The 15448-nt window shown below is 51.9% G+C and overlaps 1 protein-coding gene across 1 annotated transcript in view; it reads right to left on the reverse strand.

Moving 5' to 3' along the window:
• The window catches only part of DMBT1 (deleted in malignant brain tumors 1), a 63371-nt gene that overhangs the window by 31876 nt on the left and 16047 nt on the right, over positions 1 to 15448 (reverse strand). Inside the window, 12 exon segments of the mRNA XM_063624018.1 lie at positions 961 to 1336; positions 1550 to 1690; positions 2046 to 2080; positions 2864 to 2893; positions 4297 to 4620; positions 7092 to 7415; positions 8190 to 8222; positions 9122 to 9151; positions 10118 to 10441; positions 11260 to 11298; positions 12176 to 12205; positions 13501 to 13824. Of these exon segments, the coding sequence (XP_063480088.1) occupies positions 961 to 1336; positions 1550 to 1690; positions 2046 to 2080; positions 2864 to 2893; positions 4297 to 4620; positions 7092 to 7415; positions 8190 to 8222; positions 9122 to 9151; positions 10118 to 10441; positions 11260 to 11298; positions 12176 to 12205; positions 13501 to 13824 (2010 nt within the window).

The following is a 15448-nucleotide window of genomic DNA, read 5'->3' on the forward strand; positions in this document are numbered from 1 at the left end:
AGAAGATCAGATCAGGCACGTTACTCAGAAGTCGGCAAAACTGGAATGAGGAGGGAAAGAAATGGGCGAGTATGACACTCAGTCCAGCCTAGTTTCTATCACACAGGGAGGGACATTGCCATGCACATCCCCACAGAGATGCACCGTGTAAGGGGTCAAGGCAGATCCTGTCCACCATTGCCAGCTCTGAGGTGATCAACATTGTGTCTGCCCAGGGTAACCCGGCTGACCCCAAACCAACCCTCTCCCTTGCACGTCTTAGGTGTTCCCGAGTCAGCAAGGCTGAGGAAGCCACTCCAGCCAAAATCCCTTGTGCCGTCTTCAAGCCCCGATCACAGGCAATAACAAGGCCATGGCTGGCTGGCCTCATGGGGGCTGCCCTTCCCACACCAGACCTGGGGCACAGGCAATGCTCAGCAGCGTTCTGAAAGGACCTGAGGTCAAGGACTCCAACCCCACCCAACCCAGGCCTGACATGAATCGAAACCCATTTGCACTCCTAACCCTTGAGCCTCTATTTCCAGACCTCCTCAATGGGTCTCAGATGAGAACCCACATTCAGACAAGCATCTTTAGTTCAGAGTTCCTCGCAGTGAGAGGATTCCTCCCCTGCATTGCTGTCTGTCCTGTGTCCATGACACCATTACCCAGTGCTACTAAGCAGGGGAGAAATGGAGCCCTGGGGAGCCAGCACTTTTCTCTTCTGCCTCTTCTTTGCACTGCCTCGGGAAGGGGATAAAGTCTGGGTTGTTGTTTCAGTTTGGTCCCCTGTCCTAAGTGACCACAGGAACACCAGGCCCTGTAGCAAAATTCGTACAGATTCTTAGCCGAGAGCTAACAAGACTACATAAATATAGGAAACAGAAGAATCTCTGAGTGAGGAGATCAGAATGTAATTAGGATTTTCTTCCTGAGCAAACTCCAGCCTAGGAGAGGGAGCCCAAGGTCTCGAAGGCCCACCTGAGCAGATGACACCAGCGTCTTCATGATGGCCACAGTTGTGGGAGAGCCAGCCATTGTGGGGACAGCTCCACAGGTAGGACTCGTGTCCTGAGCAGCGCACGTCATCCAGGACAATGGGTCCTGAGCCCTGACCAAACCGGGCATTTCCTGGGGCTGATGTGGCCCAACCACAGCCCAGCTGCCTGCAGACCACATTGGCATCATTGGTGTCCCAGCTGTCATCACACACGGTGCCCCAGGAGCCTCGGTATAGGACCTCTACTCGGCCCTGACACCTGTCACTTCCATTCACCAGCCTCAGGGTTAAACTGGATTCAGATCCTACAGAGGAACACAAGAACCCTTTATCCATCCCTACCATGAGGTCAAGGATCTAAGGCACGTTGCACACTGAAGGTAATTCCTAATGGCCAAGGTCACCTGGACAAGCAGTCATGATTGAATACGACTGCAAGCAGAGGTTCAGCTTCATCATACTGGAAGGAGAGGTGATACCCTATTCTGCCTGGGTTTATGGAGGCTCAGATTTTGGGGAAGCACATGTGACCCCAGTGGAGGTGACAGGAATGGATGCCCCACTCCCTACTCTGGGCACACACAGGATGGAGCTCCACAGCTCCAGAGGGCAGGCCCGTGCTGTCCCCATGTTGAAGAGTTTGGTGGCACCCACACGGTCCTCTCTGGCTTCTGGTAAATTGCCAGGGATGGCAAAGACTTGGCCAGACAGCTGCAGGGACAGAAATTTTCACCCACCCTTGCAGGTCTGCAATGCATGGCCAGAAGGCCAGGAATGAGGTCCCAGGAGTAGGGAGCCCTCCAGGGCTTGTCCTGAGCACCCGAATAAGGATCTTTCCTGATACTTGGAACAGGGTCCCACAGGAGACAGGTCACCAACAACCTCCACCTCTAACACCTGACCCAGGACGGGCTCCCCAGAGACTCCAACATCCTCCCAATCAATGCACAGGGACATGAAAAAGACAGGGGCCCACCTTGACCCTCATCCTATCATTTTCAGAAAAAACATTGGTCCAGAGGTAGAGAGTGAGCCCTAGGGAGGGGTGAGAGGATTATTTACCTACTGTCGATGCAGGTAAGGTGACGGTCAACAACGTGTCTGTAAATTGCAACAAAGAAAAAGGCTAGAATTAAAGTTGAGGGAGAAAAGCTCCAAAAGGAAAGGTCTCTGGACAAGGCAAGCATCATGAAAATTCCTCCATTTCTGGTTCCTGCCACTTGCTCCCCATGTGTCAGCCCAAGTCTGTAGCTCAGGAAGCACAGCCAGGGACATAGGCCTCACTGGAGACCAGTCCGATCCCTCCTACCTCTGAAGTGTGGAATACCCTCTTCCCAGCTACAAAGGGTTTACCTGCCCCATCCACTGACACATGGACTGATGGGCACAACTGACACCAATGCTGAGAAACTCCCACTTGAAACTAAAATGTTAGAAGGATCAAGGAGCTGCTTAAAGGAGTACAAAGTCTCCTGGCAAGTGGAGGCAACAGAAATATCTAGTATCTCTCTCCCTGCCCGAGCATGGCCTCTGCCTATCTGTAGGTAGATGGGGCCCTGCCGCATCTGGGGTGTTTGAAGGAGTCAGGAATGGAGGTATCAGGCCTGCACTGACATTGCTTGCCCATGGACAGGCATGTTTAAGGCTTTAGCTGAAATTGCCTTCCCAGGAGACTTTGGCAATCACTGTCTATTCTTAGAAAGATCACACTTTCTTAACCATGTCTGGTTAAGAAGCTCCATGCCAGGGTCTCAGTTACAGAGCAGGGAAAATAGTATGACCCACAGCATCCACACAGGTAAGAAGGGTTAGGTCTGCGGAGTGGGAAAAAGGATAATTGTGCAGAAAGAGAAGGGACATCCCAAGGAAGGACACGGGACTCACCTGGCCTGGGCGTCGACCAGGACTGGGCAGCTGTGAGAAAGAGGAGGTCAGATCAGATGCACTATACAGAAGCTGGCAAAACCGGAACAAAGGCAGAAGGAACTAAACAGGTCACGCCTTCAGTCCATGCTAGGTCCCCATCACAGAGGGAGAGGCATTGCCATGCACGTCCCCAGAAGGATGCTCCTTGAAAGGCGTCTGGGCAGATCTTGTCTACTACTGCCAGCTCCAAAGTGATTAAGTTTGTGTCTACCCATAGTAATCAGGTTGACACAAAACCAACCCTCTCACTTACATATCTTAGCAGTCCCTGAGTCAGCAAATATGAAGAGGCCACTCCAGCAAAAATCCAACCTGTGATCTTCTAGCCCAGCCCACAGGCATTCATAACAAGGCTTTGCTCAGCAGGCCTCACAGGCACTGCCCGCCCCACACCTGACCAGTGTACAGGCAAGACACTGCAGTGCTCTGGAGGAAATTGCAGTCAAGCACTCACACCCCCAAAACCCAGGCCAGACATGGACAGACACAGATCTGCACTCCCAGCCTTGTGTTTCCAGTCTGATGGCTCCCTACTGGGCCTCAGCAGAAGACCCTCCCTTCCCAGCATGAACCTTTGGTTCTCGGCTTCTCCCAGTGAGATCATCCCTCCCCCAACGCCTATATGTGCTGCATCCACCTCACCCTCACCTAAACCTTTCAGTAGGGGAAAGGTGGAACCCTGGAGAGCCAGCGTGCTATAGTTTGGATGCTTGTCCCAGCCAAGAGTCATGTTGGGATTGGATCCCCAAGTATAGAGGTGAGGCCTGACGCGCCATGTTTGGGTCATGGAAGCCAACCCTTCATGAATAACTTAGTGCCCTCCCTGGTCAGGGGTGGGTTCTTCTCTTAGTTTCTAGCAAGAACTGGTGGTTGAAAAGAGCCTGGACCTTCCATCCCTCTTGCCCTCTCTTGCTTCCTCCGTTGCCATGTGACGTCTGCTCAGGCCACCTCCCCATCTCCTTCTGCCAGGAGTGCAAGCAGCCTGAGGCCATCAGCAGAAGCCAAGCAGATACCATGCTCCTATGCAGCCTGCAAAGCCAAGACCCAAATCAACCTCTTTATTCGTGAACAACCTGGCCCCAGCCATTTGTTTCCAGCCACACTAAAATGCAAAGACCTGCGCTTTCCCATTCTCCCTCTGCTTCTGCTGCCTCGGTAGGGGAACAAAGGTGTGACCCTTATTTCACTTTGGCCCATTGTCCTCTCTGACCTCCTCAAAACCTGGCAATGTAGTGAAGATTCATACAGTTTCCTAGGAGAGAGCTAAGGAGATATCAGAAATACAGGAAAGGTTGAAAAAGCTCTGAGTGAGGAGATTAGAACATAATGAGACCTCGCTTCCTGAGCAAAATCTACCCCAAGAGAGGAAACCCAAATTGCTGTAGGCCCACCTGAGCAGATGACACCAGCGTCTTCACCATGGCCACAGTTGTGGGAGAGCCAGCCGTTGTGAGGACAGTTCCACAGGTAGGACTCATTCCCTGAGCAGCGCACATCATCCAGGACAATGGGTCCTGAGCCCTGACCAAACCAGGCATTTCTTGGGGCTGACGTGGCCCAGCCACAGCCCAGCTGCCTGCAGACCACATTGGCATCATTGGTGTCCCAGCTGTCATCACACACGGTGCCCCAGGAGCCTCGGTATAGGACCTCCACTCGGCCCTGACACCTGTCACCTCCATTCACCAGCCTCAGGGCCAAACTGGATTCAGGTCCTACAGGGGAACAGAAGAACTCTTCATCAATCCCTATCAGGAGGTCAAGGATCTAAGGCACATTCCACACTCAGGGCACTTCCTAATGGCCAAAGTCCCCTGGGCAGGCAGTCACGATTGAATATGACTGCAACCAGAGGTTCAGCTTCATCACGGTGGAAGGAGAGGTGATACGCTATTCTGCTTGGGTTTGTGAAGGGTCAAGTTTTGGGGAACCACCTGTGACCCCAGTGGAGGTGATAGAAATGGGCGCCCGACTTCCTACTCTGGGCACACGCAGGATGGAGCTCCACAGCTCCAGAGGGCAGGACCATGCTGTCCCCATGTTCAAGAGTTAGGTGGCACCCACATGGTCCTCCATGGTTTCTGGCAAATTGCCAAGGATGGCAAGGCCTTGGCCAGACAGCTGCAGGGACAGAAACTGTCACCCACCCTTGCAGGTCTGCAGTGCATGGCCAGAGGGCCAGGAACGAGGTCCCAGTAGGAGTAGGGAGCCCTCCAGGGCTTGTCCTCAGCACCTGGATGAGGATCTTTCCTGATACTTGGAAGAGGATCCCATGGGAGACAGGTCACCGGCACCCTCCACCCTCCAACACCAGAACCAGGACTGGCTCCCCAGAGACTCCAACATCCTCCCACTCAACACACAGCGACATGAAAAACACGGGCCCACCTTCACCCTCATCCTATCATTTTCAGAAAAAAACATTTGTCCAGAGGTAGACAGTGAGCCCTAGGGAGGTGTGAGAGGATTATTTACCTACTGCTGATGCAGATAAGGTGGTGGTGGGCAACATGTCTTTAATTGCAACAAAGACAAAGGCTAGAATTAAACTTGAGGGTGAAAAGCTCCAAAAGGAAAAGTCTCTAGACATGGCAAGCATCATGAAAACTGCTCGATTTCTGGTTCCTGCCACTTGCTCCCCATATGTCTGCCCAAGTCTTCAGCCCAGTAAGCTAAGGAAGGGACATAGGCCTCGCTGGAGACCAGTCCAATCCCTCCTACCTCTGAAGTCTGGGATGTCCTCTTCTCAGCTACAAAGGGTTTGCCTGCCCCATCCACTGACACATGGACTAATGGACACATCTAATGCCATTGTTGAGCCTCTGATTGTTAGAGCTAAAATGTTAGAAGGTTCAGGGAGCTGCCCAAAGGAGTATAAAATCTCCTGGCAAGTGGAGGTACCAGAAATATCTAGTATCTCTCTCCCTGCCTGAGCACGGCCTCTGCCTTTCTGGATGTAGATGGGGCCCTGCTGCATCTGGGGGTGTTTGAAGGACTTTGTGTCTGCCCATAGTAATCACGTTGACATAAAACCAACCCTCTCCCTTGCACATCTTAGCAGTCCCTGAGTCAGCAAGTATGAAGAGGCCACTCCTGCAAAAAAATATCCAGCCTGTGATCTTCTAGCCCAGCCCACAGGCATTCATAACAAGCCTTTGCTCAGCAGGCCTTATGGGCATTGCCAGCCCCACATCTGACCAGTGCACAGGCAAGACACTGCAGTGCTCTGGAGGCAACTGCAGTCAAGCACTCACACCCCCAAAACCCAGGCAAGACATGGACAGTCATAAGTCTCCACTCCCAGCCTTGTGTTTCCGGTCTGATGCCTCCTGATTGGTCCTCAGCAGAAGACCTTCCCTTCCCAGCATGAGCCTTTGGTTCTGGGCTCCTCCCAGTCAGACCGTCCCTCCCCCAACACCTATATGTGCTGCATCCACCTCATCCTCACCTAAACCTTTCAGTAGGGGAAAGGTAGAACGCTGGGGAGCCAGCATGCTATAGATTGGATGTTTGTCCCATCCAAGACTCATGTTGGGATTGGATCCTCAAGTATAGAGGTGAGGCTGGATGTGCCATGTCTGGGTCATGGAAGCCAACACTTCATGAATAACTTAGTGCCCTCCCTGGTCAGGGGGAAGTTCTTCTCTTAGTTCCTAGAAAGAGCTGGTGGTTGAAAAGAGTCTGGGCCCTCCCTCTTGCTCTCTCTTGCTTCCTCCCCCGCCATGTGACCTCTGCCCAGGCCAGCTCCCCATCCCCTTCTGCCAGCAGTACAAGCAGCCTGAGGTCCTCAGCAGAAGCCGAGCAGATGTCTGCACCATGCTCCTATGCAGCCTGCAAAGCCACGACCCAAATCAACCTCTATCTTCATGAACAACCTGGCCCCAGCTATTCCTTTCCAGCCACATTAAAGGCAAAGACCTGGCTTTTTCTTCTTCTCCCTCTGCTTGCGCAGCCTCGGTAGGGGAACAAAGGTGTGACCCTTATTTCACTTTGGCCCATTGTCCTCTCTGACCTCCTCAAAACCTGGCAATGTGGTGAAGGCTCATGCGGTTTCCTAGGAGAGAGCTAAGGAGATATCAGAAATATAGGAAAGGTTGAAAAAGCTCTGCATGATATTAGAACATAATAAGACCTTCCTGAGCAAAATCTACCCCAAGAGAGGAAACCCAAATTGCTGGAGACCCACCTGAGCAGATGACACCAGCGTCTTCACCATGGCCACAGTTGTGGGAGAACCAGCCGTTGTGAGGACAGTTCCACAGGTAGGACTCATTCCCTGAGCAGTGCACGTCATCCAGGACAATGGGTCCTGAGCCCTGACCAAACCGGGCATTTCCTGGGGCTGATGTGGCCCAGCCACAGCCCAGCTGCCTGCAGACCACATTGGCATCACTGGTGTCCCAGCTGTCATCACACACGGTGCCCCAGGAGCCTCGGTATAGGACCTCCACTCGGCCCTGACACCTGTCACCTCCATTCACCAGCCTCAGGGCCAAACTGGATTCAGATCCTACAGGGGAACACAAGAACTTTTCATCCATCTCCATTATGAGGTGAAGGAAAAGGCATGGACAACACTCAGGGCAGTGGGCAAAGTAGTCAAGTTTGAATACAAGCGCCAAAGTCACCAGGGCACACAGTCACCATTGAAGATGACTGCACCCAAAGGTTAAGCTTTGTCATAGTGGAAAAAGTGATGCCCTATTCTACTCAAGTCTATAAAAGCTCAAGTTATGGGTAAGCATGTATGACCCCAGAGGAGGGGACAGGAATGGACACCCCACTCCCCACTCTGGGTGCACACATGATGGAGCTACACAGCTACAAATGGAAGGTCTAGACCCCCTCCATATTCAGGAGCTTATTGGCACCTGCATGGTCCTCTCTGCCTTCTGGCAAATTGCCAGTGATGGCAAGGCCTTGGCCACACAGGTGCAGGGACCAGCACTTTCACCCGCTCTTCAGAGGACTGGATCCCATGGCCTGAGGGCCAGGAATGAGGTCCCAGTAGCATTAAGGAGCCCTCCAGTGCTCGTCCTGAGCACCTGGATGAGAATCTTTCCTGAACACTTGGGACAGGATTCCATGGGAGACAGGTCACCAGCATCCTCCATCCTCAAACATCAGACCCAGGGCTGGCTCCCCAGAGATTCCACCTTCCTCCCACGTGACCCACAGGGACATGAAAACAGAGAAGACCACGTCAAGCCTCATCCTATCAGTTTCAAACACAAAATATGTCCAGAGATAGTGAGCCCTAGGGAGGGGTGAGAGGATTATTTACCTGCTGTTGATGCATGTGAGGTCAGCCAAGTATCTGTGAATTGCAACAAAAGGGAAAGACAGAATTAGACTTGAAGAGAAAAGGCACAGAATAAAAGGATCTCTGGGAGGGGGAATCAACCTGGCAACAATTCCACTTCTTGTTCCTGCCATTTGCTTCCCATGTGTCTGCCCAGGTCTCCTCTGCTGTGAACTCATCCAGGGACAAAGGTCCTGCTGGAGACCAGACTGAGCCCTCCACTTCTCTAATCCTGGGGTATCTTTCTCTCTGTTAGGGGATGCTCCCCACCATGCCATCCCACATCTTCTGATGCATGGACTGACTAGGACATCACATGCCATTGCTGAGGCTTGGACACTGGCAGCTAAAATGCTAGGGGAACCAGGGGCTGCCCAGGGGACAATCAGGAATCAGGTTTCTGGCTAAGCAGAGACACCACAAACCTTTATTATCCCTTTCCCTGCCCAAGCACAAACTCTGCCTCTTCTGAATACAAATGTGGCCCATCATAATCTCAGAATGTTTCCAGCAGTGATGGATGGGGGCATCGAGCCTGCCCTGATGATGCCTTGAACAGGTCAGAGGGTGACACCCACAATTTTCAGAAACTATATGTGAGTCCTGAATATAAAAGGACCAAAGTTCATTAAACATGGAGCCACTTCCTGAACCTGTAGGGGCTGCCCACTGGGACAGTATGAAACTGTTTCATGAAAGCTGAGAGGGGTTGAAAAGAAGACAGAAGCCTCCTGAATCCTGTGTGTGTTTATAAAGTGCTGTGCTGGGGTCTCAGTTACACAGCCGGTGTTGGGGGTGGAAATAATATGCCCCACAGTATCCACGCAGTGAAACAGGAGAGCTCTGTGGAGTGGGGAAGGGGTGATTGGGCAGAAAGAGAAGGGACATTTTGAGGAAGGACACTGGGGACCTACCTGGACTGGGTGTCGGCCGGGACTGGGAAACTATGAGAAAGAGAAGAGAAGGTCAGATCAGGAACATTACACAGAAGTCGGCAAAACTGGAATGAGGAGGGAAAGAAATGGGCGAGTCTGACACTCAGTCCATCCTGGTTCCTATCACACAGGGAGGGATATTGCCATGCACACCCCACAGAGATGCACCGTGTAAGGACTCGAGGCAGGTCCTGTCCACTATTGCCAGCTCTGAGGTGATCAACTTTGTGTCTGCCCAGGGTAACCCGGTTGGCCTAAACCAACCCTCTCCCTTGCACGTCTTAGGCATTCTGGAGTCAGCAAGGCTGAGGAAGCCACTCCAGCCAAAATCCCTTGTGCCGTCTTCAAGCCCCGATCACAGGCAATAACAAGGCCATGGCTGGCTGGCCTCATAGGGGCTGCCCTCCTCACACCAGACCTGGGGCACAGGCAATGCTCAGCAGCGTTCTGAGAGGACCTGAGGTCAAGGACTCCAACCCCATCCAACCAGGCCTGATACAATCAGACACCCATGTGCACTCCTAACCCTTGAGCCTCTATTTCCAGACCTCATCACTGGGTCTCAGATGAGAACCCACTTCCAGACAAGCATCTTTAGTTCAGAGTTCCTTGCAGTGAGAGGATTCCTCCCCTGCATTGCTGTCTGTCCTGTGTCCATGATACCCTCACCCAGTGCTACCCAGCTGGGGAGAAATGGAGCCCTGGGGAGCCAGCACTTTTCTCTTCTGCCTCTTCCTTGCACTGCCTCGGGAAGGGGATAAAGTCTGGGTTGTTTGAGTTTGGTCCCCTGTCCTAAGTAACCACAGGAACACTAGGCAGTGAATACATACGGATTCTTAGCAGAGAGCTAACAAGTCTTCAGAAATATAGGAAACATAGAAGAAGCTTTGAGTGAGGAGATAAGAATGTAATTAGGAGTTTCTTTTGGAGCAAACTCCACCCCAAGAGAGGGAGCCCAAGGTCTTGAAGGCCCACCTGAGCAGATGACACCAGCGTCTTCATGATGGCCACAGTTGTGGGAGAGCCAGCCATTGTGGGGGCAGCTCCACAGGTAGGACTCGTGTCCTGAGCAGCGCACGTCATCCAGGACAATGGGTCCTGAGCCCTGACCAAACCGGGCATTTCCTGGGGCTGATGTCGCCCAGCCACAGCCCAGCTGCCTGCAGACCACATTGGCATCATTGGTGTCCCAGCTGTCATCACACACGGTGCCCCAGGAGCCTCGGTATAGGACCTCCACTCGGCCTCGACACCTGTCACCTCCATTCACCAGCCTCAGGGACAAACTGGATTCAGGTCCTACAGGGGAAAACAAGAACCCTTCATCCATCCCTGTCATCAGGTCAAGGATCTAAGGCAAGTTCCACACTCAGGGCACTTCCTAATGAACTAAGTCACCTAGGCAGGCAGTCACCTTTGCATATGAACAGAGATTAGGCTTCATCACAGTGAAAGTAGCACTGATGGCCTACTCTGCCCAGGTCTATGGATGCTCAACTTTTGGGGAAGCACCTGTGACCCCAGTGGAGGTGATAGGAATGGATACCCCACTCCCCAGTTGGGTACACAGAGCATGGAGCTGCTCAGCTCCAGATGGCAGGCCCAGATCCCTCCCTTATTCAGGAGCATGGTCCTGTCTGGGATCTGGCTGGCAAAGTACCAGAGATGGCAGGGATGAGGTCCCCGTAGGATCAGGGAGACCCCCAGGGCTCTTCCTGAGCACATAGATAAGGATCTTTCCTGACCACTTGGAACAGGATCCCATAGGAGACAGGTCACCAGCACCCCCCACCCTCCAACATCACATCTAGTTCTGGGTCTTCAGAGACTCCAGCTTCCTCCCTACCCAACCCACAGAAACATGAAAAAGCAAGGGGCCCATCTTGAGCCTCATCCTATCATGAGCCTAATGATTCCTAATGACCTTCTGGGAGGTCCTGCTCTTGTTTCCAGTGCCGAGCTGACTCTTGAGCCAACTGTTTATCACCTGCTGCCATCCTCCCACCCTTAGCCCACCTCCCCCCCTCTCTTCATGGCAATCATAAGTGAACTATGAAATCCAAAGTGTATCCAGAGGTAGAAAGTGAGCCCCAGGGAGTGTTGAGAGGATTCTTTACCTTCTGTGGGTACAGGTGATATCCTGACAGGCCAACTTTCTGTAAACAGCAACAAAGAGAAAGGATACAATTGGACTTGAAGGGAAAAAGGTAAAAAACAAGCAGTTCTCTGGACCAGGCAAGCACTGAGAAAATAATTCTACTCGAAGGTCTGGCCACTTGCTCCCCATGTGCCTGCCCAGGTCTCCTGCCCAGGGAACTCATTCAGGGACAAAGGACACCATGCAGGCCCTTCCATCTCTCTCTGAGATAGGGATGATCTATTCTCAGTTAGGAAACCTTCACTACCCCCATCCCCCGCCGTCCACTGATGTATGGACTGACTGGCTCATCTGACACCACTGCCAAGACTTGACACTTGCAGCTAAAACATTCGGGGTACTAGGGGTCCGCCCCAGGGGAAATCAGGCTTCCCAGTAAGTGAAGGCACCAGAAACATTTCTTAGCCTCTCTCTCCCCTCAGCATGGCCTCTGCCTCTTTTGAATGCAGACGTGGCCCTGCAGAATCTGGGGGTCTTTCAAGTAGTGAGAGATGGGGGTATCAGGCCTGTACTGACCTTGCCTTCAACAGAACATTAGAGGGTCTCACCCTCAATTCTCAGAAAGGTTGTGTCAGCCCTGAATATAAAGGGGCCGAAGCTCATTAAACAGCAGGCTTCTTTCTGAACCTGTAAGAGTTGTCCATTGGGACAGCATGGAACTGTGTGATGAAAGCTGAGATGGACTGAAGAGAAGGCAGAAGCTGAATCGTATGTGTGGTTAAGAAGCCCCATGCTAGGGTCTCAGTTACAGACTTGGGGGGGAAATAATATGCCCCAGAGTATCTGCAGAGCAGCAGGAGGGCTCTGTGGAGTGGGGAAGGGGTAACTGAGCAGAAAGAGAAGGGGTATCCCGAGGAAGGATTCTGGGGACTCACCTGGCCTGAGTTTTGACTGAGGCTGGGCAGCTATGAGAAAAAAAATAGCAGGAAGGGGAACATCACACTCCAGGGACTGTTGTGGGGTGGGGGGAGGGGGGAGGGACAGCATTAGGAGATATACCTAATGCTAAATGACGAGTTAATGGGTGCAGCAAAACAACATGGCACATGGATACGTATGTAACAAACCTGCACATTGTGCACATGTACCCTAAAACCTAAAGTATAATAATAAAAAAAAATAGCAACATTAGACACCAAACACTCAGCGACTCCAACTAGAGTTAAGGTTGAAGTGACTTGGAGTATCCACACCCTGAGCTGATGCCCATCACATGCCCACCAAGTGGGCCCTGCCAGTGACCACCATGAAGCCTTCGGTCCCACAGGGACCCCATAGTCCCCGGCATTGCCTTCTCTGTGCCTGCGGCTCACTGTCCAGGGATATGAAGGTCACTTTGGTGCCTGGGACCGGCCACAACAACCTCGGTATTAACACCCAGGGAGCAGCAAACAGCCACCCTAAGCAATGAGTAGATGAAGACTCTAACTCTCCCCCCTTGAGCTGCAACGAGTCTGAGGTTTGACGTGGATTCCTGGTGATACTCTGGGAGGTCCCCCCTGCTCCCTATGCTGAGCTCGCTCGTGAGCCCACCATTTGTGACTCACTGCCATCCTCTCACCCTTACCCCACTTCCCTGCCTCTCTTCACAGCAATCATAAGTGAACTATTTACAATTGCATCCTTCCCTCTGGGTCAGCGGCTGACAGCACTCGAGGTAATACAGTGTTCAAGGGGAGGGGAGGCTTCACCAACCAGATCCCCAAAACGTGCTGTCCCTGAGAAGGAGCCTCGGGGAAAACGGGGGTATGAATTATGTGAATGTTCCTGGAGCAGAATAAAAAGCTCATCCTTTCTGATGTCAGCATGCTGGACCCTGTGTCTGAACACTGGTGCCTCAGTCACCTCCAAACCAATGTTGGGGCACTGCTCACAGCTTGGGGATTTGTGCTGATGGTGGCATTGTACCCACAGGCCAGTTGCCCCAACTAAACTCCAGAGCCACCGGATAACCAGGAAAGACTTGGGTGGGGGCCCTGGAGTGAGAAACCTGTTTGTTACTATATTCTCTGAATACAGTCTGTCCCCAGAATGGGCCCAAGTGATTTTCTTTTTTTAAAAGAGATGGGGTTTGCCATCTTGCCCAGAGCTGGTCTTGAACGCCTGAGCTCAAGCAATCTGCCTACCTCATCCTCCCAAAGTGCGGGGATTAAAGGCATGAGCCACCACACCCGACTCTCCAGAGATCTTTGATGCCTACCTGAGCAGATAACAACAGCATCTTCACCATGGCCACAGTTATGGGAGAGCCAGCCATTGTGGGGGCAGCTCCACAGGTAGGACTCGTGCCCTGAGCAGTGCACGTCATCCAGGACAATGGGTCCGGAGCCCTGGCCAAACCGGGCATTTCCTGGAGCTGACATGGCCCAGCCACAACCCAGCTGCCGGCAGACCACGTTAGCATCATTGGTGTCCCAGCTGTCATCACACACGGTGCCCCAGGAGCCTCGGTATAGGATCTCCACTCGGCCCTGACACCTGCCATCTCCATTCACCAGCCTCAAGGCCAAACCAGAATCAGATCCTAGAGGAAGGCACAGAATTTCTCTTGCACATTCCTACTGAGGCACAAGGTCTCAGGGCCTGCAGGGCATTCAGGGTCTTCCACATAGGCAGATATTTTTGAGAGAATCTCTAACTGGGCTGGGCTCTAACATGCCTTAAGGTTAGAGTTCTTCATGGGGAAGAGGACAGTGACTGCTTGGCCCAAACCCAAGCCTTAGAGCTTCAGCTGGAGCAGAATAAAAGGCTCCTCCTGATCTGCATCCTGGAGGGGACCTAGAGATACACATGACCCTTCTCTAAGCAGACCATGGGCTCTGCCTGATTCCCTCAGACAGAGGACACACAACACCCCACACTGAAGGGCAGCACGATAACATCAGGATGTCCTGGGAGAAGCTCTGATGTGTATCTGCAGCTCTAAGGTTGGTTTGGAGCACATTTTTCACGTGATATTCCTGGCCTTATAGCCTTCCTCAGGGCCAGGATGGCTGGGGTCAGCACAGAGCTGTGGAGATGGGGGAGCTCGGCTGTCACTCTGGACTGGAGACTGATCCCACTGGTCTCTGCTTCCAAAGCACACAAGCTCTTGGAGACACCATACTCTGACTGATTTCTCCCTACCTCCAGGAACATGGGCAATGAAGGAAGCTTCACTCTAGCTGACCTCTGGGATCCAGAAGGTCACTGTGTACTCACAACATTCCCTCCCATCCCATTCCCTAAAATTTTTCTTGAGTAACAGTAAAGCCAGTAGATATAGTCGGCATCATGACCTACAGAAAGGGATCCAAAATTACTCATTACCTGTCACAACAGTAGACTCGGTATTTGTAATGGTAGTCTCTGCTTTTGCCAATTGTAGAAGATGAAAAACAACCCCCCCCCCGCCAAAAAAAAACAGGAAATATAAAGTTAGGTCTCCTCTGAAGACACTCACGGGCTGAAAGTAAACTAGGATCTGCTGAGGGGCCATCACTCCTGATCTGGATATTGTCTTGCTGTGTAAATTTGGGAAAGTCAAGAAACCTGTCTAGCATTGAGCTCTCCAATTCTAAAGGGCTGCTTGTGGAAGAAATATTTCTGTACCAACATATTCACTCTGATTCTGATGTGCCTACATGTAACCTATACAGAACTCTAGAAGAGGGATGCAAAAATAACTTTTCCCATTCTTAGGCCTCTAATTGATTTCTCTTCTCTCATTGCATTGGCTACTATCTCCAGTACAACATTGAACAGCAGTGGGGATGGAGGCCATACTTGCCTTGTTTTTCACATTAGTGGAAATGCTTCTAATATTCCCCTTTAAGTAAGATACTGGCTTGGAATCTCTGTTTTTGAATTGCTCCAGAGCCCTGGAATTTGTCCAGGGCACCTACAGGAGCTGACTGAGTGCTGAGGCTTGGAGAGGAAGTGATCTGAGAGTTACCCTTAACCCACTGCAGCCACAGCACTCAGCTTCTGTCTGAGGTCTCCACTGGGCTGCTACATGAGGTCTCCAGATCTAGAAGAAATGTGACTCCCACTTGATACTGGAGTTCCTGATAAGAGCAACTCCAGGTAAGTCCTATCTGCAGTCCTGTGTGACAGGCAGATCAGCCAAATCCCTCCGCTCCCTCACTCCCATCCCTGGCTGGACCAGT

Source organism: Symphalangus syndactylus, chromosome 2 (assembly GCF_028878055.3).
Source record: "Symphalangus syndactylus isolate Jambi chromosome 2, NHGRI_mSymSyn1-v2.1_pri, whole genome shotgun sequence".
Taxonomy (NCBI): domain Eukaryota; kingdom Metazoa; phylum Chordata; class Mammalia; order Primates; family Hylobatidae; genus Symphalangus; species Symphalangus syndactylus.